We start from the raw sequence: 27493 nt of genomic DNA, 5'->3' as shown, positions 1-27493 counted from the left end.
TTTACGTAAGATTAAAGCGTCAATGTCTATACACTCAAACAGAGTAATCTTTTAGAGTGCAAAAACCTTATCATCTAATCCGGAAGGAAAGTAAAAGCTTTTTGTTAGAACAAAAAGCCTTCGTAATTGGGTATCTAAAGTAATAAAATTGCATATGCAAATGTATGTATGTATCTATGCATCTCTGCATGTTGTTGACGGGCCATTGTGAACCCTGCATCTTGTTGTCGTGCCCTTGTGATCACTATATGTATGTATGTACATATATACATATGTATATGTGTGTGTATGTGTATATATACATACATACACACATGTGTATGTCTATGTATGTAATGTATGTATGTATATATACAGTGTGTCTATGTATGTATGCATACAAAGAGATATTTGTATATATACATGCATACATAGACACACATGTGTGTATGTATGTATATATATATACATACATATACATCAAGAGAAGCTTCTCTATATCTACATACATACATACATAGACACACACGTGTGTGGGCATGTATATATACATGTACATATACATAAAGAGAAGTTTCTCTAATCACTTGCTAGGGGAAATATAAAGCGATACATGTTTAGAATGAAAAGAAAAGAATATTTACATAGGTACCTCTTCTCCCCTTGAAGAAAATCGCAGAGCAAGGGGATAGAGATCACAAGGGCATGGCACAGCAACAAAATCGCAGATCAAGGGCACGACAATGAAATGCAACGACCACAAGGGCACAGCGATGAAATGCAGAGATCATAAGGGCACAACAACGAAATGCAACAATCACAAGGGCACCACAATGAAGTTTCCACCAATGTTCAGAGCTCTCCACCCTCTTTCGCGTCCAGCTCTCCAAAATCAAAACAAATGGGGAATGACTTGTGTTTTCTTTTTTTGGTTTATAGCTTTATATCTAAAATCAACTTCACATTGTGTTGTAACTCTGGGATAGGTGTTTGATCCTCAATAGCTTTCATTTCAGCATTTTAGCTTTCAAGTTTTCAAGTTTCCTCTTCATTATATGTTTGTTTTATCAATGATTTCCTCTAGTCCAATTACAATGCATCTCAACTAGCTGCTCCAATAATGCAATCACCCATCTATCTCCAGATTATGCAAGCACTTGTTGTTTTACAGAATCTAGATAGATATTGAGAGTTCCAAAGCCATAAACTTGACGACCATCATGTGTGCGTCCCACTTTAGAGAAAAATTGGATGTCGTGTTCTTGTGCATATATTTCAATCACTTCCTTCAAACTCAACTAAGGTGCACCCATGGAATTATTCGGGTGAATCCCACTGCCCATGGAAGCTAAGGCTTGTTGTTAAGCATATGTTGCTGCTGGTTACTACTGAAGTGCCTCTAGATAGATACTGAGAGTTCCAAAGCCATAAACTTGACGACCATCATGTGTGCGTCCCACTTTAGAGAAAAATTGGATGTCGTGTTCTTGTGCATATATTTCAATCACTTCCTTCAAACTCAACTGAGGTGCACCCATGGAATTATTTGGGTGAATCCCACTGCCCATGGAAGCTAAGGCTTGTTGTTAAGCATATATTGCTGCTGGTTACTGCTGAAGTGCCTCAAATTGGCGCTGCTCCGTCACCCTAAGATAGCTTACATTCTCTCTAGCCCCGGGTTGTTCCATATTCGTACCCTCTACAGCTTGATTTATCATTTCAAGGGCTACATTTAGCTGACTTCTTATCCTCTCATTAGTAAGAAGCTCGAGACGAAATAGTCCTTTCCACCCTAAAAACCACTTTGTTACTTCGTTAAAATCAGGACTTGAACAAAGCCAGTGATACAAAACCTACTGCCACATTGGAAAAAATGTTGCCTCCAACATTGCAACCATATGATAAATGGGAATAGCACATGCCCGAGCCATAACCCAATTAAATTGGTCTAGTTGTTGATTAGCTGGGTTGATTACAAATTCCTCTAAGGATCCCAAGTATCTACTGCTGTTGTTACTTTGGGCATCACTATATGATCCAGAATGTTATGAAGTACTGAAGCCCGTAGTAACTTCTCCCATGTCTCCAGAAAACATAGCATAGGTTTAGGGTCCCTTGGCTCCCAAGAATTTGTAGCATAGGTTCAAGGTAGTAACTGCTTACACTCAACTCTTCACTTAAGTTATTCTCACTGACACAATGACATTACCTCTAAACCATGCAAAGGATGTTGAAGTGGTTCCCAATGGTGAAACACTCTTATAAGCAATGGCAAAGCAAATGCAAATGCAATACATATATTACTATTATTTATGTATATGTATGTATGTATATACATATATACATATGTATATATACAAAGAGATCTTGGCACAATAGAAAAATTGATCCAGCTACATACATATTCCAGAATCCAAATAATAAAACAATAAAAGTCACTCAACACGTGCTAAGTGACTTACCTCAAGATCCTACACAAAAATAATGCAAACTAGGAAAAATGGGCAGAGTTTGCAAGAAATTTTACAACAACATATCATAGCAGGAACAATCAATTGTTCCCAGCTAGCAGGATCAAATACAATATTTCAAGGTGATAAAATTGCATATGCAGATGTATGTATGTATGTATGTATGTGTGTATATGTGTATATGTATATATATATGTGTGTGTGTGTGTGTGTGTGTGTGTGTGTGTATATGTGCGTGTATATATGTGTGTATATGTATATGTGTGTGTGTGTGTGTGTGTTTATATGTGTGTGTCTATGCATGTATTGTGGAGATCTAGGATTTCGCTGTCCTACCCTTGTGATCGCTGCATTTCATTGCCGTACCCTTGTGATCTCTGCATCTCGTTGCCATGCCCTTGTGATATCTATATATGTATGTATGTATGTATATGCATATATATACAAAGATACACGCACATGTGTGTCCATGCATGTATGTATGTATATAAATAGAGAGATCTTGGCACAACAGAAAAACAATAAAACTCACTCAACACGTACCATGGCCATAGATGCAATGGCAACGGCTATTGGTAAATAGATTCCTCTTTTTCTCTCATTTCTCATGTGTTTATTTCACTTGAACTATTATTTCTTAGGGGGCATTTTGTAATATTGGATTCATTTTATGCAGGACGCGATGAGGACATTCCTAGATGTACCCGTCTTAGATGTACAAGAATCACTAAAGAATTGTTACGAATTACTCATGAGCAATAAATGTAAACTTTTCCTGAGAGTGGTAGGAGGTGATGAGGACATTCCAAGTACTTTAAAGATTGATCCTGTCTTAAAGATTTTAGATGTTAACAAAGAATCTAGATGCTAGGGGGGGTGGGGCCAAATGAGCTTCCACCTTCACGTAGTTGGCCCTGATTAGTAGAGAATAGTAAACTATTCTCAAAACCAACTGAAGCTCAACATTAACTTATGATTGCATGACCACTAACTATGTGAATCTCTTGGTTTTAGGCAATGCAAAAGGACACCATAGTTCAATATGCAATCTCAATTCATATACATACGACATCAGGTGGAGCTCAAAAAACCCAACAGGTTTGCATTTTTGTTAGAGGTTTGCATAGACATATTAAATAAATGTAAACGTGATGGGTTTTTTCAGCTCCCCCTATTGTCCATGCATAAAGAACACAGTTGCATATGCATTCTTGATTCAGAGTGGCATTCACAAGTTTATCAAATCAAATGGTATAATGTTAACGAGGCATTTATTAATGAAATAAATGAATTTTAGATGTTAACAGGGAATTTATATAATATGGGGAGGAGCAAATGAGCTTCCACCTTCACGTGGTTGGCCCCAAGTGAAGCTCAACATTAACCTATAATTGCATGACACTAACTATGTGAATCTATTGTTATTCCTCGGACTTGTATTGCTTCCTGAATTATCAAAGTAAACATAAGAAATATTTTAGAGCTCATTATAACTGGAGAAGCTGGGTGCCTTATCCATGATTATTAAAGCCATAAAACGAAGGCGTTGACTTCACCTCTTCAGGAGGACTATCTCGAGGCAAAAGGTGGACCCATGCCATGACTAATAAATCCATACAAGAAGGCATTGACTTCACCTATTCTTTGTGATGTACATTATACATTATATAATCTTTTCTGTTACTATACAATAAAATCAGAGTTTTGAAAATAATTATAAATTAAATAGAACTTGCGATGGATAATGCTTTATTATCCTATACCATAAATCATATTCCATTGTACTTTTGACATCATCTTAAGTTCCTAAACCCAAGATCAAGAAATCTAGAAATTTCATAAACTGATATTATCTACGAAACCATGTAGTACCTTAGGAGAAAGATACATGCATACCTTGGTTAAAATCTGTTTAAGAACATGGGACACAATGACTTCAACTGGTTGTAAATCAGCCACAGCAGCTCCAGGTTCACCATGCTGCAAATGTAGACGAGATGTCTTAGCTCATTAGCTCAGAAAGGGAGTGCCAATACTTGAAACACAGGTACATCCTGCAGAAGGTAAAGTGGCATCAGCATGAAAGAAACCGCCCACAACTGTTATAGGGGGGCTCATGCTAATACCAATCCAAGGGATTTTGGAATTTATCAAATGTATAATTGAACACAGATCAACTACAAGATATATCTCCATGAAGCATAAAGACTATTGCCAACCCAGTATTTCATCATAAATACTATTGCACTATAATATAAATCACTTTGATAGAGAAAGAAAATAGAATATCAATCACCAAACATGACTTACTATTCCAAGGCCAAGCTCCATTTTCCCAGGACCTAACCTATCTGATGTGACCTGACCTGGTATGGTACACACTGACAAAGCCACACCCATTGTTCCAACCATTTGAGCTGCACGACTTGCCTCTGCAGCAACATCAGCAAGACAGAGACCAGCTTCAGCTGCTGCCCCTGCAATCTGCAAAGTAACTGGTCTCAGGGTTTTTCCTTGCCTCACAAAAAGATTACTTTATAAATCAATCAGAAATATGAAGAGTTGCAGGGTCCCCATTGACTGGTCAATAAAAATTTTATAGTTGCTGACTTTAGAAAACAAAAATAAGCTGATTTTCAACAAACAACTCTATCAAAACAAGTTGACCAATAAAATTAAAATTACTTATCCAAAGATTGTACAAATTCTTGCATAGCATACCTTACCAGTTGCCAACTATATCACCTAAATATACGGTATTGCTTTTAAAAACTTTTAATCTCTATGATATTAGTTTGATATATATAAGGTGATCCTTATTTTGTTAAGGTTTTCAACAGACTAGATATATGCACGCACATCTAAGAGTGTAGGAAGATTGCCAAGGTTTTCTGGTTTGCTTCCAAGCTTTTCCATGGGGAAAAAACCTGATATGAGAAGAAATTGAAATATTACAAAGTACAGTGAGATTCCATCCATTACCACAAGGAAGGTCCCTTACACCAAGCATACATACTGGCTAAAGGTGAGACCTGAAAATATTCTTTTATTCAAAATTTCAAATCTGCTATATATTGATTAGAACACATCCATGCATTCCCTTGCATTAAAAATCATTTATGTAGTTTCAACTCATCTATTGCTGATGCAAAAGAAATTAACTATTAATTGAGTCATTGGCACTGCAGTTTGAACTCTGGAGTCCTTGAACTGGCTGAACCCACTCAACCAAACTCCTGCAACAATTCTGGCCTCGAAGAGTACTTGTCTGAGCCTTTTTGTCTTGTTTTCTCATGTCCCCCAATAAAGCATCAACATAACAAGAAGATGATTTGAGAAGCAAATTTGTAAGGATCCAACATTGATCAAATCATCAAACAGAAGCAACAGAATCAGATGCAATGGAGGAGAATGACAAAACGTTGAAGAAATAATCTATCATCATTTTGGTACTGACTTATCTTGCAGTTCAAGGCTTGAAAAATTAGGTTATGCTGAGGGGAACGACAAAGATGTCAATTGCATTTGATTCCTCTTCATTTTGACATATCATCATATGTAAATACTACATAGTTATAATGCTGTTACACATTTATTATTTATTACTTTATTGTATTACAGTGTTTGAAATTTATAGAGTTTGAAATTCATGACATGTTTGGATGGTGACTAATTCATAGTCAAATCTATATGAAATAATAATTTTTTTTCACAGAGCCTGTCCTGAGTCCCTAGTCCGAGACAAAATTTTCGGCTGCTGAGACGAGTCTGAGTCCAAGTCTTGAAACTGTGATTGACTTAATACACAGTCATCTCAAACAAAACAATCATATCTTTCTTACTGCAGTCAACAACCAGTGACAATAAAGTCTGTGGTTCTATTTTACCTTATGTCTGCAGGACCATAAAGTGACATATATGACTCCATTCCTTGTCCATGTCACTATTAATAGTACAGCTCAACCATTGTTGAACCTCTCATTCCTTAATAAGAAAGTAGGGTATCACTGGACCATCCAAATAGGCTATTACATAACCACCCCCTTTCTTCACAGAAGAAACAATAAAGCACTTCTCATTTAAAACTTCAAATCCCACTTCTCTCATATTATCTGGACTTCTCTCCATCACAAGCATTAATCAACTCCACAGCTAAAAATTTAAAAAATGGTAACGAAGACATCATCAAAAGATTCTCAAAATTTGTCAATCCTATAGTATCCATATCAAAGCCCAAAGGGTATCTATCATGGCGTCTAATATTAAATATCCATATGTCATAATTAATACATTACATACAGGACAATAAACGCTGGAAGCAGGAATTAAAACATTGCAAATCTGACAGGCCTTGGCAAAAACAAGATTCAGAGACTGCTACTTAAGAGGACAAAGCATTTACCAGACATAAATTGCTCCCATCTCCTGTGTTGTGCACATTCACATCTATATATAATCTGTCCATGGTATTTACAGCACCAGACAGGTCCACAAATTGTTAATGTCTTCCATACTAAAAGAGTACTATTTCACGTAAACGGTAACACCATACATAGCCCAAATGGTTTAAAAAGATTGATAAGAGCATGACACAGATTAAAATAATCAACATTGTTTAATTAAACAGGAAATGCATTCCAGTTAAAAAGAATCTGGTAAGAAGTCATAGTTTTTTCTTGCCCTGACATATCTTATGAGGGCCTGTCAAAAACTTCGTCCATCTTGTAAATCATCAACAGCCCTGCAGTCTAAGAAACTCAAAAGACAGTGTTGATCAACTGATATAAATATTGGCACTCATTCTATAGGTGACCAACAAAAAAGCACCTATTTGATGTACGGGAGCCCAATTGAGAAGCCCCACATAGAGATTGTGTTTCCATTTACATTATATCTTGTCAAATAAAGTGTGTCGAGTACATAACCCATCCCCTTCCTGATTCTTGTCCATATCCCCTTTTATGAAGTGTACACCAATTGACCATTAGGCCCACTCATACTGTATATGGTTGGAAAATAAAATTTGATGAATATTAAGAGATTATATAGTTTTGGCTTATCAGTGTGATGCAAATGCATTTTTTGCAATATAGTCTGCATTTCATAAAAAGAATAAAATTTGATTGAGATAAGTATAAGCAGTGCTAGCACCTGGTCTACTTGTTATGGCAAAGGACAAATATTAAGAAATTATATAGTTTTGGCTTATCAGTGTGATGCAAATGCATTTTTAGCAATATAGTCTGCATTTCATAAAAAGAATAAAATTTGATTGAGATAAGTATAAGCAGTGCTAGCACCTGGTCTACTTCTTAAGGCAAAGTTTTTTTTTTTTAATTTAAACCTTACTTCCATTGAGAAGAGGAATTGTGGATGCATTTTTTGCATATAGTCTGCATTTCAAAGAAAGAATAAAAAATAATGAAGCTAAGTAAATGCCATTGCATTTGGTCTCCTTGTTACAACAATTGAGGGTTATAAGTGTGATAAGGCTTTGGTGGCATTTAATCTGCTTTTTAGAGTAACGTATTATTATTTTTCTCTACTACCAATAGAATGTGCTGTGTTCATACCCCACCACATTCCAGATTCTTACCCATATCCCCATTAGGTCCACTCACAATGTATATTGTTGAAGAAAATAAAATGATGAATAGAAATAAATTATTAAGTTGTGGAATATAAGTATGATGCCAGATGCCTTTTTAATTTTTTACAATAAAGGCTGCATTTCATAGAAAGAATCAAATTTGGTTAAGATATGTAGAGGCAGTGCTAGCATTTAGTCTCCTTATCAGGGCAAAGTAAGATTATATTGCTTACTTCCATTAAGAAGATGAATGTGCTTCAAATAAAAAACCAAGGCAACTTCAAGGTGTTTTGCATACAAAAATCAAAATTAAAATTGAGCTAATTTGCTTACTTTAGTGCTGCAAACAAAATCAGCATAGATAGCATTGCATAATGACCATGAACAAAAAACTGAATAACAGAAAACACATAACCATGGACACAACTCAATTATGAAGCAACTCACTATGGCAAAAATGCCAACAAAGATGGAGCCGTACCACCATTCCAATCACCTAAACCCAAGATTACAAACAAAGGCTCTACTTGAAGAGCATAACACGACAATCGTAGGATGAAAATATGCTTACTGAGCTCACTAATTATATGGGCAACACACATATAATTTGTCCCAATTATCAAACAGCTCTAAATGCCACTGGGAAGGCTTGTAAAAGTCTAATTGGTCCATACAAAGGGCAAATAATGACAAACAACCCTTCAGAAATTAAAACAAAATTATCAAACACTTAAAGCAGTGAGTTACTTTCGCACAACTATGTTTCTTCCTTCATCAAATTTGGTTGGCCCAGACTGACATTAAATTTTGTGATATCCCCATTTTAAGGTTCTTTAGCAGTACAATTATCTCTTGTGTCAACTTGTTCAGAGGGGGAATTTGATGTTATTGGTGAGCTAAAAGGGTTTAGAGGTGTTATTTGACGCTTCCAGATGTTATTGACTTTTATTTTGGGCTGCAAAATTCATGGAGGGAGCATTTAGTCAACCAGTCAGATCCATTATATCCTGGGGATCACTCCTATGCTGTCAGATATCAATTTCAATGCATTTCAACCATTCTCACTAATTAGGCGTCTTATTGAGCTATATATAATTAATTTCACTAATGTTGTCATCTTAATTACATATATTTATTGGACATCTCAGTATTATAGCTCGTTGTAAAGAGGATGGAAAGTTTTAAATGATGGTATGCTTAAAGGTTACTTTAAGTGCCAAAAGAATATTTTAAAAGAAAATTACATCACTTTTGGTAGTTATAAGTCTTAACTATTAAAATGATTAAGGAGGTTTCAGAAAAGTTCTCTAAAAGGCTCATAAAAAGGGGTTTTGAGAGCTCATTTGGTATGTTGAGTTTATTATTTCTGACATTTTTCTTTGGGAAAGCCTCATGCAGTTCTACTTTTGGAATTGGTTCAGCTCAAGGTTTGTGAGCACGAAATCCCTTATTGGCAACATTCTCTACATTGTTGAAAGACACAACCTGGAGAATCTTGGTGTTTTGTCATGTTCCTCATTTGAAACCATAAATTCTGATATCCCAATCCTTTTCACATCATGGCGACCAAGTCCTCCAATTTTGTGGAGTCTCTGAAACACGTAAAATTGCAGAAATACAAAACAATAGAGATGCAGTCAGCTCTCTATACAAAAAAAATCTTATCTTAATGGGAAAGAGTCTTTTTCATGACTTAAAACGGGAAAAAATTGTTAGGTTTGGCATTCAATATTTTTTTAATTTTTAAAAATTAAAATCCATAAAATTATGTTTCGGATGACAAAAACTGTGGTCATCTAACATTCCTATAGGAAAAAATGAAAATAAGCAAAATTTGATACAAAATGGATCAGAGCAAAAAAAGAAGCTCCAACAACATGCACATGAAATTGCCTACCACTTTACTCACAAGATCTTCTTATCATATTCCTTAGGTTGTGGATGCCCTCAACACATGCATACTACTGGTGATGGTTGACAATTCCCTTATAGATACTTTTCTAGAACATGTATATTCTATAAAGGTGTAGAGGAGAAAGTGATTCCTCATCTCTAGGCATTTGAAGGAGAATTGCGAAAAAGTCAAAGTTAAAAAAATACTAATTCCTTCCAAAACCAAGTCATAATTTCATATACTTGTTCAAGAAGTGCAATTCTAATTTATTTACAAAGATATAAATGTGTTTTTCTTCACCTCTATGTATTTGAACGTCAATGAAGCAATAAAAAATTCTTCACCTCTAGGTATTCAAATATCAATGACCTAATCCAAAAGTTAAATCATGACTCCCTATAACTATTAAGCATAACTTTAGTTTTCTTACAAAGCTACAAATGTTCTATTTGCAGAATTGTGAAGGAATTGTTAGAGTAAAAACTTTTGACATTCCCATTTTGTGCCAAGTTGAGCAAAACAAGTCTCAATAACCTAATTTTGTTGAGGACATCATTTGCCTTCAAATCAGAAAGGTGGAAGGGAAAGACTCAAGATACAATCGACTTGCATGATACCAATCCATATCGAATTGGATTGCGGTGAATATGGAGTTAATACTTACCATAGAGAATATCACTAATTTTGACTCAAAAAACAAAAGCATGCATTGAGGCATAGAGAGAGTTTGCTGTATACGATACTCATGATATGCTTAAATGCCCTACTGTTCCTAGGGAAGAATCCTTATTATCCAATTCATGAGACCAAATAATGAGGAGCATTAAACAAGAGCAATTCGTAAAATATTTTATTGATTTCTAATTTTCTATGATTATGATAACTGATCAGTCACAATATTTATCACATCATGATATCCATTGTACTCTTTTTTATGTTGACAACTATTTGAGAAAGTAACTATGATTTCTTTAAAATTCAATATTTTACATATTTAAGCATGAACTCTTAATACATCAAGCCATTGCCACATCTCCAATCTGAGAAAAAGTTTTTGACTGTTGAGTTAATGTGAAGCACAAATTTTTGAACCATGCTTCTTATCCAGTAACCATTGAATCTCTCACAAGAGTGTGACTCTAGACCTTTCACTAACTCAAAGCACCCTGGTAGCTTGATTTAAGTACTTCATAGTAAGTAGTAGCTCATGTCCATACAATTTATATAACTCCACCATATACATAATATAAGTGTAATGCTCATTAATGTGACACCTAAACCCATACAATCAATTGCCCAATCGGAGAAACAAGAACTTAATCATGATTAATCCATTACAAAATCAACCTCAAAATATTAGTCAAATTGTTGATTTAATAGCTTTGTTCAGATAAAGATGGATGATAATATAACTATTTGATCTGTATTTAACATACAAATATACTTTGCTTATATTAATACATACACATACACATTGGAATCGAAATAAATATATTATCGTCCACTAAATCTGATCTTTATCTCCAAGTATAATACTTATTCTATCGATCTATTCTGATCAATTTATTTTATTGATTATAGGTATTGACTGCAAATTGATATGAAAGAAACTATTGCTTATTTATGACAGATCCAAGTCTGTTAATATCACTGATCATTTACCTTAGTTAGGGTTTGTAATGCCTAATTAAATAGGCAGTGTTAAAGGTAATATAATACATCTGTTAAATGGAAAGACGTGTCAATGAATGGACGTGTTTCCACTCATGTGGAGGCATATCTATTCATTGACACGCCTCTACAATCTGAATTTATATCCATACCCGATTGGTCTAGAGAGCAACAATAATAATCAATTAATGCTCTGCTCTTCTAGATCAAATATCATTCAGACCAAAAATTCGTAATCAGTATTTCTAAATATTGATTAGACTTCACCTTCAACTCATATCAAGTTCAATACTCTGATTATAATCTGCAGAATAGACATTGACTGTAAGAATTATATTTTGAAAATAGAAAAGACAAAAAGATCAAATCTAAAAGAAATTTAATCTGCTTTTACGCAAATCCTTTCTTGAACATGTGTCAATATATTAAAAGTTAGATAATTAGATAAACATAACCATATAAAATTATCAATTAATATTTTCTGACTCAAAATCAACAAATAAACAAGGACTAAATTAAAAAAAGTGGAATATACAGCAACTGCATAGTTAATGAAGTCCAATTGATGATGGCAGATTACTACAAAAAAATCACCTTGTTAACAAGAATGGTGCCCGCAAGTCCTCTGCGACCAGCTATACCTCGAGGAGGAGGAAGAGCACAATCTTCTCCAACAATGACTATCTGCAAATATGTATCATTATTCAACACAATACAAGGTATCTTATTCATTTACTGGAATCAATCAGACAATAGAGGCCAGGTAGCTAACAAAAATGTTAAGAAATCAACACTACATAACCTCTTGCATAGACTCCATACCTCAACTTTGTATCCTTCAGACTTAGCTTGCTCAGCTGCTAGACCGAAATTCAAGCGGTCACCAGTGTAATTCTGTTACAGACCAGGACGTTAGCCAAATTTCTAGACCATATAAAACAATTCCATAGATGTACTAGCAGGAAATCATATTCATGTCCCAGTGCATCAAACTCCTGTAGACCTATTCCAACAATTATATTTACATCTCAGTTCTCTTTTAAAAAACCACATTATATCATTAAATAAAATAAAACGAAAATCATTCTACCATATCTTTGAAGATCTGAGAACAGCTGATATACCATAACAATTAAAAGGCAACCTTGAGGCCCAGTAACAGCCCGAATTCCCTGTACAACTCATTAATATTAGCTCCACCATGGAAGTATCATAACTTCTATCACCTATCATACACAGCCCAACAAAATACAAACTTTAATGAAATTTACTCACAGCTAAGATCGAATGTGCCGGAGGAGAAGTAAAGATGTCTCCACAAACTGCAGCTGTTAACATGCCAGCACCTACAAAACCTGCATGTGCAGGTTCATGTCCACTCCCACCTCCTGTATGATAAAGAATTATATTAACGAACAATGGTTAAACTTTAGATTGGAAATTAATTTTGTTAATTTTTATTAAAGGGTTTACCATATACTATATCATTGCAATCCTTACATTCTCAACATTGCCTTTACAGGAAACACTTTTCCCACTATCACCCTTCAGAAAATAATATACAACCCTATTTGAAGGATAAGTAACTCGCAATAAGCTCATTTGCAAGTCAAAGTTGACACAAGCAGTACCAATGATCTAGATTCTAGAGCCAAACAGACAAACTTGCAAGAAAGAATACCTACAATGATAGAGAAAATGTTCACTTGGTGGTATTTGACTAGGTTGCCTGATTTGCACCCTGGACCCTCGAACCAGGACCATGTCTAAACCAGGTCCAAGCTCACGCAAGGGTCCCAGCTGGGTCCATGCGAGGTCCCTTCCCAGACCTGTTAGTCAGCCTGATTCCTCACACTCAAGGACCCATGTGGACCCACAGGTCCAAGTGCAGACCCACAGGTCCGGGCACAGACCCAGCCCAGACCTAGGAGGGTCCAACGCAGACTGTCGTAGACCCTCAAGATTGACAGGCCAAAAAGTAAAGTGGGCCCAAAAAGACATAGAAAAGTGATTTTTTTATTTCTTTTTCCTTGCTAACCCTAAAAACAGCCCCATATGAAGCCTCCAAGCACATTTCATTTCACATTTGCTCTCTCCTTTTGCTAGTTTACTAGTTTGAACTGAGGTAATTATATTTGAAGGAGACTGATTGTGGAGTGCCAAATACCACCATCCGCAAAGCAAATTTGAGTGGGCAAGGTATGCAGTTCCACCATTTTCTTTGGTTTTTTGATAGATTGTTTCACATTTTACAAACAAATTCAAGTTTATGACGAAGTTTTGAAGTTTCAAAGAATTTCTCAACTTCCTAGAGGTGGGGGGTTCATTTCGAAATGTAATTTTTGCGACATACAATAAAGAAGCTCCTACTCCAAACTCAAGATTCATTTTTTTAGCCTTCGGGGTAAAGGGATTAACATGTGTGAGGGCCCAGAGCCAAATAAGAAGGGAATGTAAGCTAGGCAAATAGAAGCATTGATAAAAGAACAAGAAGACACAGACAAATCGGTTGCAAATGGAAAACAAGGTGGCTATAGTTCCAAGAAACAAAAAACAATAGCACCACCCTCTCAACCAACCTCTAGGCCTCCCTTCTTGCCTATGCCTTCTAGGGAGGTGAAGATGTAGACAAACCACAAACCACCACCTGCAAGACAGATCCATTTGATAAGGCATTTCAAAATGAGATAAGAGATATTGTTGATGAAACAATTGCACATTGCCTCTAATGCGTGTCAACTCTTGGAACAGCAATGGTACTTTATGGTCCTTGCTAGGTCATTTTCAAGATGCTTTTGGGTCCGCAAACACTCTCCTTGTTTCAAAGACTCATGAGAGCCTTGCCCTTCCTCTTCTTGGCACCTCTAGCTATTGATGGTTGTCTGCTTTTAGAGATGAGCTCGAGTATTCAAGTGGCTCATTCTAATAGTTCAACAAGTGCTATTTGGATCTATGTTGGTCAAACGACACCACATCTCAAAGACATCTTCATCGCAGTTTGTTATTTTCTGCCACAAAATGGAGAGCAAAGACCCTTAAGGACCTGAATGAGTACATTACCAAGTTTTCAACAATGAAAGACATCATTATTCTGGGGGGACTTTAATCCATGGACCAGAGACCTTTAGAAACCCCTCCATAATTGTAGGTATGATCCGATGTGCACAACTAAATTGGACTTGGGTGTTCTCAACTTCCAGCATTCTTCTAAAGAGCCAGTCACACTCACTAAGTACAAGTTCCATCTACTGCAGCTATGCAAGCCATCGGTCTTGGAGATCCTAAATGAGCTATTCTGCTTTTCGAGTTCAGGTCTTTTCAATTGTTGGTTGCAAGGCAACGCGAGTGTTGTTGACTAAGCTCTCTCTGATGCATCTTTCATCCCCTCAATCACTCGCTTTACCATTTCTCATCTACCCTTGGCCAATCACGCCCTCCTTAGCCTTATACTCAAGGCATCCCCTCCCTCCATCCACTCAACCCTTCCTAAGGCAATCCCTCACCCCACTCATAACTCCTTTTGCTTCACAGCTAGTGACCTTGATCTCTTTGTCCACCACCTTATGTGGCTCCTCCCCCAAAACTCCTCTAATTCTTGGAGCACTCCCTCCATGTTTGATTCGCTTGCAGTCGTGTTGTGGAATCTTCCCTATCTATTCCCCGTCGCACCTCCTCCATCCTCCGTAGCCCTAAGCGCAAGAGCACTTGCCCTATGAATCAATAGTTCAATGAGGGTTGCAAATCCTTTCATCGCTCAATTTGCTCAATCTTCTCCACCCTTTCCCCCACATTCATCTAGTTGAGGCTTACCTACCACTGCCTTCTTTGCCACAAGAAGCAATTTGTGAAAGGTAGAGTAATTTGGGCATAGTGAGGAGAAGATTCCCAAAATGGGCTTTGTTAATGAGGGAGCCTCTTGGAACCTGTTTCTACCTAAGCACAGTAATTCTACTATTCACTATTGAAATTGGAAAAGGACCAAGAAAAATCCATCTAGTTACTTAATATTAAAACATTGTCATATGTTCTTTCATAGGCCATTATATACTAATAGGTGTATTTTTACAAGCTATGAATTAATTAAGATAAAATCATTTGCTTGAGGACAAGCAAATTTGAGAGCTGCAGACTTGTCATGAATCCTATTTAGTGTGAATAATAATATTTAGATACATACACTCTATTAAGTCCGATACAACTATTATCAAATATGATATAAAATATTAATATTTATCTATACATATTAAATAACTATTCATAAATTAAACATATTAAAACAAGTTATAATATAAATCATATTATTAATTACTACCATAATATTAAATAAGGCATTAGTTTTATATGGAATAATATTAATAATAAAATTATATATATATATATAATCAAAAGGATGTAACCCTTCAAACTATAAGATATATAATGTAGAAGAAAACGATCGAGATAATATCATGGAATTTGATGAAAAATAAAGCAAAGAACAATGAAAGAGGTTGCTACTTCAAATATTGTCTTTCTTGTGCTCCTATTCATCGAACTGTTATATGCAAACTATGCTTGTGCTAAAACCAAAGCCCAATTACCAAGCTTACCTCCAACCAAACTCCTCAACAAATTTGTTAAACAACAAATGTTTGTACATCAGTTTGTGGATGAAAAATAGAACTAAACTTCAAATTAGTATTTAGCTTCCTCCAAAATGTCCTCCAGAAATACCCAACAAATTTATTATCCTTGTCTAAAACTATACTCCTCGATAATTCATGCAATCTTACAATCTCTTTAAAGAGCAAGTGAGCTACATGTACTACATCTGATATCTTCTTACAAGGAACGAAATGCGAAACTTTAGAAAATATAACCACCACCACAAATATGGAATCATGACCTCTTTGTCTCTTCAAAAATCCCAAAACAAAATCCATGCTAGTGCCCTCCTAAGGTCTACTAGGTATAGGAAAACATGTATACAAACCCACATTCTTACTATTACCCTTAGCAACTCCACAAATTCTGCAAATTTGAACAAATTTCCTTACATACTTATAAATTTGTGGCGAATAATATTTCACTCACTAAACTTATTGTCTTGTCAAAGTGTCCAACAAGCCCCTCCACTTTATTCCTCCTTAATCAAATTATCCCTCATTGATCCTCTCTATAAATGCATAACCAAACTCATTTAAACATGTCATTCTACATGCAATAATCCAACCACTTGCTTTAGTTAACTACAATAGATTCTTTATAAGCCTTCCATGCTTTTGCAAAATCGAAGTTTCTCTTATGCAATGTTTTCAATTCATCAAACCCAAGTACTTTTATTCTCACATTTGTTGTAAAAAAACAAATTCCTCTTCCTATTCAATCCATCAACTAGTCCATTTAATTATCCACTTCAAAACTTTCCAATATTGGTTGTCCAAAAAAAATCCATTTCAATAACTAAGAAGATATGATAATGCAGCAAACAATATATATTCAGAACTATAGTACCATCTAATACTATACAAATTTCAATGCTTTTGATCTGTTGCTGCTACTAATATATTCTTTCTTTGGTGATCTGCGGATGTGCTTTGAATTGCAGATAATACTTTGAATTTGCCGTTTGTATTGATTCCTTTTCTCATCGGCAATCAGGAATTATATATCATAATCAAAAGTCATGTCACATAGAGACATTACTCTATAGGGTCATGTCCCTATGTGGCATGATTAATGATTTATTTATTCAAGCATCGGTAGTATTAATACTACCCGATCAATTTTAAATGCTCAACTATATTTTTAATTTAAATATGTAATTGTATATATATATATATATATATATATATATATGAAGATCTCTTGTAACATATAAATAGGTTATATATATGGATATATATGTGTGTGTATATTTATATATATGTATATATATGTGTGTGTGCATAAATATATATCCCAATACAATTACATATACAGAATACTCGGAGGATAACTCAGTTCGACTGATGCTAATATCCTTAACACTCCCTCTTAGTAAGGGAGAAGTGAGTCATCAAAAATTTCTCGTATTTTTTTGATATGTGCACTGGCATCAATCTCATTAATGCCTTTCAAGAGAATGGGTTATCTGATTTCTGACTCTTTGGGACAACACCTTAAAGTGGTCTTATCAAATAACAAGATACACAATGTCATGAACTCTATCATGACAAGTATTATGACATCCAGCACTTTGGGACAACAACTTAATGAAGTCTGATTATAATAGATTATGACTTTCAGCTCTCTGGAACAACAACTTAATGAAGTCTGTGATGATAACAGATCTACCATTTATAAGATCACCACCTTACAATGGTTACCTTCTAACCATATATGTCAATGAAAGATCGTCACCTTTTATTGCATATCATATGTAACTATAAGACAATAACATTTAAATCTATATATATATATATATATATATATATATATTTCAAAACAAAGATCTAGTTTTAGTATTTACAATCATAAATGAATTATTCCAACTTTACCTCTAAAATACTCCAATTTGGGCTTGAATAGAGGTTTAGTGAGTATATCAGTTGTTTGTTCATTTGTGCTTATGTATTTTAGCTTGAGAACATCTCGATCTACCATATCTCTAACATAATGATAAGGGATTTCAATATGCTAAGATCGATTGTGGAAAACAGGATTCACAAACAACTTGATGCAACTTTGATTATCATGATGGATGAATGTTGACTTCAAGGGTTTCTTGAACAATCCAACTAGCAATTTTCTTAACCATACTGCTTCTTTGGCTCCCATGGAAGAATCTATGTATTCTTCCTCAGTGGAATTTAAGGTGACTAACAATTGTTCTCTGCTGAACCAAGACTGAAACAACACCCTGTAGTACTCTTATGATCAATGAAGTTGCTGGCCCAATCAGAATTAGAGTACCCATGAAGCTAGATCTCAACTTGCTCATACCTGAGACCAAATCTAATCGTATCATGCAAGTATCGCAAAATGTGCTTTGCTGCCATGAGATGGATCTTCTTCAATTCAAACATGAATTCATTTAAGGCATTGGTTGTGTATCAAATATCAGGGCAAGTGTTCACCATGTACATCAATGATCCGATGATTTGCCTATAGTAAGTGGGATCTGTAGGTTCTAATTCAAATTCGTCATTCTTCACTTTGTGCTGATTTGCATCTATTGGAGTAGTTATGCGTTTGCAGTCCATCATCCCAAACTTCGTCAAAATGTCAACAGTGTATTTTCCTTGATTTAGTAAGATGTAGTTCTTCTTTTGCCATACTTCTAGGCTAAAAGAAGTAGTGAAGAATTCCTAGATCTTTCATGTCGAATTCAACTGCCAGATCCTGTTTACACTCTGCTATAAGATGTTCTTCACTTGTTATTAGTAAGTCATCAATATAATACAAGAATAATCATATCACCATCAACTAATTTGAAATATATGTTAGAATCAGTTTCATTCTTGGAGTATCCTAATTGTGACGGAATCTATAATGATCTTCATAGCTTTATCATTATGTCTTTTCCAAGTTTTTTATGAATCATTCTTGGGCATAGACTATCTTCCTCTATGTATCCTTCTAATTCCATTTCTCGAAGAATGATCACTACTCGTATTTTCCATGATGCAAAGTTGGAGGCCCCTTCAAGTCTGTCTTCTAATCTTACATGATTTACCATAGTTTCAGATTGAAGATAATTTTCTAGATTTAAATCTGAATGTGACTGACTGTGATGCTCTATCAGTTGGGCTCTAATACCATGTAAATTTATTGGATCCTTGATAGAGATGTATTCAGAAATTATATTGATTTATTCAAATATTCCTGAATACTTTGATGTGTATTATTGCAGTGAGCAATATATATATTTAATGATATATGCCTGATTAACACAGAAGATATGATAATGCAGCAAACAATATATATTGAGAACTATAGTAACGTCTGATACAAGTTTCAATGTTGATCTGTTGCTGCTACTAATGTATTCTTTCTTTGGTGATCGGCAGATGTGCTTTGAATTGCAGACAATACTTTGGAATTGCCGTTTGTATTGATTCCTTTTCAAATCCGCAATCAGGAATTATATATCATAATAAAAAGTCATGTCACGTAGAGACACGACTCTATGTGGCTATTGCCACATAGGGTCATGTCCCTACATGGCATGATTAATGATTTATTGATTCAGGCATCAGTAGTATTATCACTGCCTGATCAATATAAATGCTCAATTATATTTTTCATTTAAATATGTAATTGTATATATATATGTATGAAAATCTCTTGTAACATATAAACAGGTTATATATATGAATTTATGTGTATATATATGTAGTATGTACACACACACACACATATAAATATATATCCTACTACAATTACATATACAGAATACTCAAGGATGGCTCAGTTCAACTGATGTTATCATCCTTAACAATGATAACCACTCTTCAAATCAATTTTAGTAAAATATTTGCTCCATTCAAATAATCCACTATATCATCCATCGTAGGCAAAGGAAATCTAAACCTTACTGTGATCTTATCAATAGCTCTGGAATTAATAGACATTCTCCATTCTCCACTTTTTTAAGGTACCAATACCACAAGTATTGCACAAGGACTCAAACTTTCTCTGATCAAACCCTTCTTCTGCAACCCTTGCACTTGCCTATTCAATTCCTATTCTCTGTAGGAGTCATCTGGTGTGGTGCTTTGTCTGGTAGACTTGCTCCCAGAACTAGATCCGTATGATGACTGATACTCCTAATAAGGGATAAGCTATCATGTAATGTCAGGCAGCAAAATCAGGCAATAAGGGCACAATCTTCGTGACTATATGATTGACAGAATGTTAAAAGTGCAATAAATTACTGTCAAATTCGGTCTGCTGCCGTGGCTCAGGAAGATGTTTCGCGATATTTCATTAGCGAAGGCTGCACTTTTATACAGAGCCCGCATTGTTATTCAAGAGGATCGTCATTGCTAGAAAAGGGTGCCACACATTGTTAAAAATAAAAGCAGAAAACCAAATCAAAAAATTCTGAACTGCGATAAATAAGAAGTCAGCGTATTGAAAGTTCAAAAACAATTCAGAAGATAAAGCGGAAAGGGAAATCAATTTTCTTCCAAAAACCCGAAACCCTTCGAAGTGATTTAGGAAAAAAAGTAAAAATACTTAAAACAATGAAAAACACTTTTAAGCAGCAAAAAATTTCAACAAACCAGAAGCTAAAGTGGCAAGCGACAGTAATTTCCTTCCAGAATCTAAAAGCCTTCAAAGATATCTAGAAAAAAATATTACAAATAAAATTGGCAAATATCAGCGTTGGAATGAAGTAATCATCTGGGATTATTTTCAAAGGCCTAATCATCAATATTATAAACAATAATCTATGCGACTGAACTTCTGAAGGCAGTGAAGGCAGTGAAATCCCAGCGAATTTCCTTTATCGTGGAAGCAAAGTGATTTATAGAGAATTGGCAAATCTTCTTTCCAAATTTCAGCAAACATCCTTTCTCAATCCAATTAAATCTGTTAGAGCACATTCCATTCACCAGAACATGGATTGACAATCTAATTACAATTCACAAGCAAAGTATCACTGGATGGTCAATCTGATAAGGATTCATAAGCAAGGGATCAAAATCTTTCAGCTCTGTTAAATTATCTGAAGGACAGGTAATGCGTTTAAGAAAATAATAGGAGCGCAGAAAAATATCATTGAACAGATCGATATATAAGAGCAGACCGAATCAACTCATTGGCAGATCCATATATATTCAAATTGATTCAGGTGCATTTTCAAATCAATACCTATTACAAGACAAATAATTGGCAGATAAATCCCTATAATCCTGGGCAGAATTTATTCTTACAATCCATTTAAAGGAAGGTTGGGTATACACAAATCAATTAGAGTACTCTGTAAAACTTTCAAGCTTCAGCAATCAGGTTCTATAAAACTCAACTCTTCTCCTCCACACAAATAATTTCTATTTTCTTGAAATCAAATATTTATTTCTAGATCTAACTAATAATTATTTTAATTATTATGTGCAAATAATATAAGTTGTGTATTAGATTATAAATTATATGTGAAAATGTATCCTACAAATTCTGTTTTGTTCGATCTAAGAAAACCAAGCAACTAGGGCAAAAATTGACAGACAATGTTTTATCTTTTGGCGCACAAAATACGCCATCCCCCTTTACTGCAAATCAATTCCACACTTGGTTCCCTGGAATCTTACTGAACCAGTGAAGGATGAACTTAATTATGACGATTGGATTACTGTAAAATCTAAACGATCCAGACGACAAGAAGCAGCGTTTAATCCCCCAAAACTCCTCTTCCTTCCTACCCTTATCCTCAAAACTCACACAAGTCAAAACCACCCTCTACAAGAAGACCTAGATCAACTTTGTCCAAACACCGTTTGGATTCTAATCCTTTCATTCCTCCGGAGAACCTGTTCTGAGATACCCTTAACTAAAATTTAAGGGAGATCCCATAGCCAAACCTACTAGGAAGGAATCCCCACCAAGACAAAAGGATGCAATCATCCCTAGACCAGTGGCGACTAACAAGGAGGAATTCCTCACTCTAGAGCTTCAAGGTTATGAAGTGGAATATACCGAGCAACAATGTAAGAAGTACGGACTCTATGTCAAATGGACGGGGACAAGTAATAGGTAGAATCTATTGTGAGATGGTTGAAAAAATCTTGTTGTAAGAAATTAGAAGTAACTATCTTGAAAATGATTTTCTTTATATTGATTGTTGTAGCTCCAGTTTGAAAAAACAATTTTTGGTTAAAAATGCTCTAGTTTTCAAAGGCAAATCTTTGAGTCCTTGAATGGAAGTCTTTCTTTAACCCAAACAACCAAGGCTCCTTCACAATAGATCCTGTTGTTAATTTGTCTAATCTCCCTATTGAACTACTAACAAAAGAGACTCTTAACTTGATAGGTAACAAGTTGGAAACTAAATTAAGGTTCTCCACTCCAATTATCATAGTCAGTATGGATGCCAACATCTATAAACCAAAGCCTTTAAAGATTTGCATCAAGGGACGGTCACTCATGATAGAACTGAAATTCACAAAAGGATCTTTCATAGGACTTTGCATCGGCTTCTCTAATTCCGAATCAGGGCCCTTCTTTCCCTTACCCTCCTTCGGACATGCAGATTATCCTTAATAAGGAAACGGGAGACTTTGACATTGTGGAAACCCCTATAGCAGACGATTTGAAAGAGGGGGAAATAAAAGAAGTTGCACCCTCACAACCTTCGGTTATAATGGGACCTATGATATCTGCAAATCATGGAGGGGAGGCTTCAAGTTTCATCATGAAAGCCCCCCTTTCAGCCCATCCGGAGTTAGCGATAGTTGTAGACAAAACAATGGGAGTGGAAAGTTCCAAGCAAGATCTTAGAAAAAACGCGAGGGTAGAAACCACAGAGGTAGGGATTAAGCACTCCAAAACGGATAAGCCTCAGAAAGATATAGCAATAATACTTAATGAGGAAGAAGGAGGCTTCAAAAGTGAAACAAGTCAAAGGAGAGAGGAAAAGGATTACGGAGGAGGGGATTACCTAGATGATAACATAGATATCCAAGAGGAAACATTATGTCCATCAATCCCTTCGAATGAGGAACCTGAAGGAAGGAAGAGGTTAGAATTGTTTCTAAGCATTTATGCGAGTTTGTGATTAATGAATTTGCGGATGAAATTTGTGTCGAGGAAGAACTACTGAGACAGAAGGAATTGTTGATCAAGGACATTCCGAAAGGTGCATATCCAATGGAGATGGTGGAAGTGGAACAACTGCTAGGAGAACTAGATCGGGAACTAAACAATCAAGAACAGTTGGGGATAGCCATTACTCAGCCAAGTAAGAATAACCTTGATTGTGCAAAAACAAATAAAAAGAGGGGAAGGAAATCCCTATAGAAACTAAGAATGAGGGATGGATGTGCTCATGGTCAATCTGTATCAACTAATATCTTTAATGCAAGAAAGGGGAAGATCCTTCATAAGTTGCCATGAATGTCCTAACTTTGAATGTTAGGGATTTAAATACCCCTAACAAGTAGCAAGTCTTAAAACATTGCATATCAAAAACAAAAGCAAAACTCATTTCATTGCAAAAAATGAAACTAGATAGGAATGATCTAGAGGATTTAAAATAGAAGCTAGCATTTAGGGAGATATGGGGATCTCCAACTAGGGGAGCCTCAGGAGGTTTAGCTTTCATATGGGACCCTAGGTTTCTGACTATAACATCTTTAGAAGATCACGGAAATTGGAGTGGTGGCTTAGTAAGAAGCTCCCAAATGAAGTTAGGCTTCAGGTTTTTTAATGTGTATGGCACTACTCAAAATATGGAGAAAATCAGAGTCTCGAAAGAGATTGAAGAAAAATTAATTGTTTATAACGGAGAGATTTCAATCATAGTAGGGAATTTCAATACTATCACTAAGGCATTATAAAAATGAGGTGGAACTCATAAACTCCCTAAAGCAGCAATAGATTTTAATGAATGGATTAACAAAAATGGACTAATAGATATTTCCACTTCCAGAGATAGCTACACTTGGAGTATTAGGAGAAAAGGATTCAGCTTTATTGCAGAGAAACAAATAGATTTCTTTTAAATAGGGATATGGCAAAACTACCTTTTACTTTGGAATCAAAAGTGAAACCCATCTCAGGATCAGATCACTACCCAGTTGAATTACACATCGTAAAGGATAAAAAGTCTGATAATTGTCCTTTCAAATTAAGACAAATGTGGATTTAGCCTTATATGAAAGAGAGGTACCTAATGAAGAATTATGAAGACATCTTAACCAAAGAGGAACTATTTTGGAGAGAAAAATTAAGAGAAACGTGGCTAGATGCAAGGGATAAAAATACAAAATTCTTTAACAACAGTACAAAACAGCGTAGAAGAGCTAATAGAATCATTTTCATTCAAAACAAGGATGGGGAAAAACTAGAGGACCTAGATGACATTGCAAAAGAGGCAATAAAGTACTTTGAAGAAATCTTCAATAATAATGGTGTCCAAAACCTAGGGGCACGAGAAAGCATCATTATGAACATCCCAAAACTTATATCCAAAAAACAAAACAAAGCACTATTGGAAAAATTTACCTTTGTGGAAGTAAGTGCAGGCCTCAAGCAAATGAATCCACATAAATCTCCAGAGTTGGATGGGTTTCCAACATGTTTCTTTCAAAAATATTGGGACTTCATAGGGATGGAGGTAACTGAGGCTTTAGGAGTACGAAATTCAGCAAAGCTCCTCAAGGAGGCGAGTAATACCTTTATCGCCCTTATCTCGAAGAGGGATAAATCAAAGACCTTTAATGATTATCTAACCATGGCTCTTTGCAAAACTCTCTATAAATTATTTACTAAGGCTATAGCAAAGAGAATCCAAAAGCTTCTCCCAAACCTGATCAATGAGGAACAAACAGGGTTTGTAGAGGGCAAAACTATCTTTGATGGAGTAATTATTGCCCAGGAGGCCACACATATTATTCAAAACAACAAAGAGCCTACTATGTTAATTAAGTTAGATATTAAAAAGGCATATGATAGAGTGGATTGGGACTTTTTGAGGAAATGCCTCGAAGCCTTTGGGTCCCCAAAACAATTGTGCGAATTTGATCTTTGAATGCATATCATCCCCTATGTTATCAATATGGTAAATGGATCACCCAAAGGCGTTTTCGAATTAGTAAGGGACTTAGACAAGGTGATCTGATATCACCTTTTCTCTTCATCTTAATGGCGGAAGCGTTCGGAAGATCAATAAACAATGCCATGTATGAAAAGAATATCGAAGGAATTAAGATCGCTAGTGACCTGGATTCGCCAACCCACCAACAATTTGTTGATGACACTACGCTTTATGGACAAAGTACCATAGAGGAGGCAAAAGCGAATTAAAACAATATTAAGTCGATACACTAGTGCATCATACCTAGGTCTTCCTTTAGACAAAGGGACTCGTTCGACAAAACTATGGTATCAAACAACTGAATAGATCAAATTAAAAATTGGCTCTCTTCTGCAAATTGAGCAACAATGATACAATCTATTCTTTCAGCGCAACCTATTTATCAATTATCTTGTATTGATCTCCCCCGAAAAAATATGGACGAAATTAATAGACTCCTTAGGACTTTCTTTTGTCAGGGAATAGGGGAAAAGAAAAAAATTCCCTATTAGCTTGGGACAAGGTATGCAGACCAAAAGATGAGGGAGGTGTAGGGATCAAGGACATCAAAATCCAAGGTAATTCTTTGAGAGCTAAACTAGTATGAAGAATTTTCAAGAACCTTCACCTCAAGTGGGCAAAGTTACTAATAAAGAAATACCTTAGCAATATTGGTCCAATCAGCATATTCAAGGAGAAATCAACTCCTAGAGGATCAAGAATTTGGAACTTCGTGATGGATTGTAGATCCTCCGTCTAGGATAGACTAACATGGAACCTAGGGATGGGGGAAGAAGCTCTCTTCTAGTAAGACTCTTGAGGAGGATATGGTGCTTTGGAAAAGGATTGTAAACTAGCCCAATTAAGGTTAACACTTGATGCTAGATGGGGAAAAAGATTAATAGATTATTTGACCTTGAGGATAGAAGAAAAGGTTGGAAATGGAAGGATTTTAAGGACATGAACTTCCCACCTAAGAAAGCGAAATAATTATGTTGGAATAAAGCTTGTTTAGCTAAGCCAGAATTTTTCATCTAGTTAGTTTTAAATAGGAAAGCCCTTACCTCAGAAAGATTTGAGAAAATAGGATACCAAGGCCCAAGTAGTTATCCTTTATGCAAAAATGAGGAAGAATCCATTGTCCACCTTTTTCTGTATTGCACTTATTCAAGTGAATGTTGGAAATGGCTATGTTCACAATTGTGGTGGGTAATAGCATTTCCAAGAACTATAACGGATATGACACATGCTTGGCCCCTCCTTAGGAAGGATAGTATTCATCTCTTTATGGATATCTACACCTTCCATAGTCCTATGGGAATTATGGAAGGAACGCAACCAAAGAATTTTTCAAGATAAGAAGATGAATGTAGAACAACTTCTAATTAAAATTGGGACTTTTGTCATTGAACTTACCAACGATCAGGTTCTAAATTAAAAAAAGGAGGCTATAATGTCTCACTGGGATGAGAAAATGAGAGGCAAGAATGGTCTAAAATTACCCCCCTTTATAGGAGCAAGGGGGGGCTTCAAAAAGCAAATGAGTGATGTGCAAATGGAAACCACCCAAGGAGGGATCATTCAAACTCAATTTTGACGAAGATTCAAGAGGGAATTCGAGCAGAGTAGGCATTGGTTGTGGTATCCATAATTCAGAAGGGCATGGAGATAGCAAAGTTGGCAAGATATGTATAAATAGAAACTAATAATTGGGCAAAATTAACGGCTTTAGTTGAAGGACTAAAACTATGTAAAACTCTTGGCTGCAAGAATGTAGAGATTGAAGGAGATTATGCAATTGTAATAAATGCTATATAAGATAAGATAAGATAATGATATTAATGTGCAACAAGAGACCAAACAAGGGTCTAAGGGACTGGGAATGCAACAAGGGTGAACAACAACCCAGCAAGTGCACCAAATGGTGACCAAGAGAAAAACAACAAGAAAGCAAAGAAAGAGAGCCACAATAGACAAGAGGACTATCCTTTCTCGATAAAAAGAAATCTAGCACCAAAGTATAAGGCCCAATGCGATCAAGGGTCTAGATCCGTCTCTAAGTAAAACTAGAGTTAGGGTGTCGTCTAGTGAATCCACGATGAGGTCTAACAGATCTTGTGTACCCAGAG

The 27493-nt window shown here is 35.5% G+C and overlaps 1 protein-coding gene across 2 annotated transcripts in view; it reads right to left on the bottom strand.

The window, feature by feature from the left end:
* The window catches only part of LOC149568902 (putative 3,4-dihydroxy-2-butanone kinase), a 227899-nt gene that overhangs the window by 168696 nt on the left and 31710 nt on the right, over positions 1-27493 (bottom strand). For both annotated transcript variants that reach the window (XM_089821754.1, XM_089821753.1), the window contains exons 4-9: positions 12881-12993; positions 12730-12777; positions 12428-12499; positions 12200-12289; positions 4761-4934; positions 4347-4430 (exon numbers count right to left, since the gene is read on the bottom strand). In XM_089821754.1, coding sequence (XP_089677880.1) covers positions 4347-4430; positions 4761-4934; positions 12200-12289; positions 12428-12499; positions 12730-12777; positions 12881-12993 — 581 coding nt within the window. The remainder of the gene's footprint in view (positions 1-4346; positions 4431-4760; positions 4935-12199; positions 12290-12427; positions 12500-12729; positions 12778-12880; positions 12994-27493) is intronic.

Source organism: Cupressus sempervirens, chromosome 3 (genome assembly GCF_028749045.1).
Source record: "Cupressus sempervirens isolate cs-2001-9-10 chromosome 3, ASM2874904v1, whole genome shotgun sequence".
Classification (NCBI taxonomy): Eukaryota; Viridiplantae; Streptophyta; class Pinopsida; order Cupressales; family Cupressaceae; genus Cupressus; species Cupressus sempervirens.
Note: the sequence above shows the minus strand (reverse complement) of the source record. Positions and strands in the feature narration are given on the sequence as shown.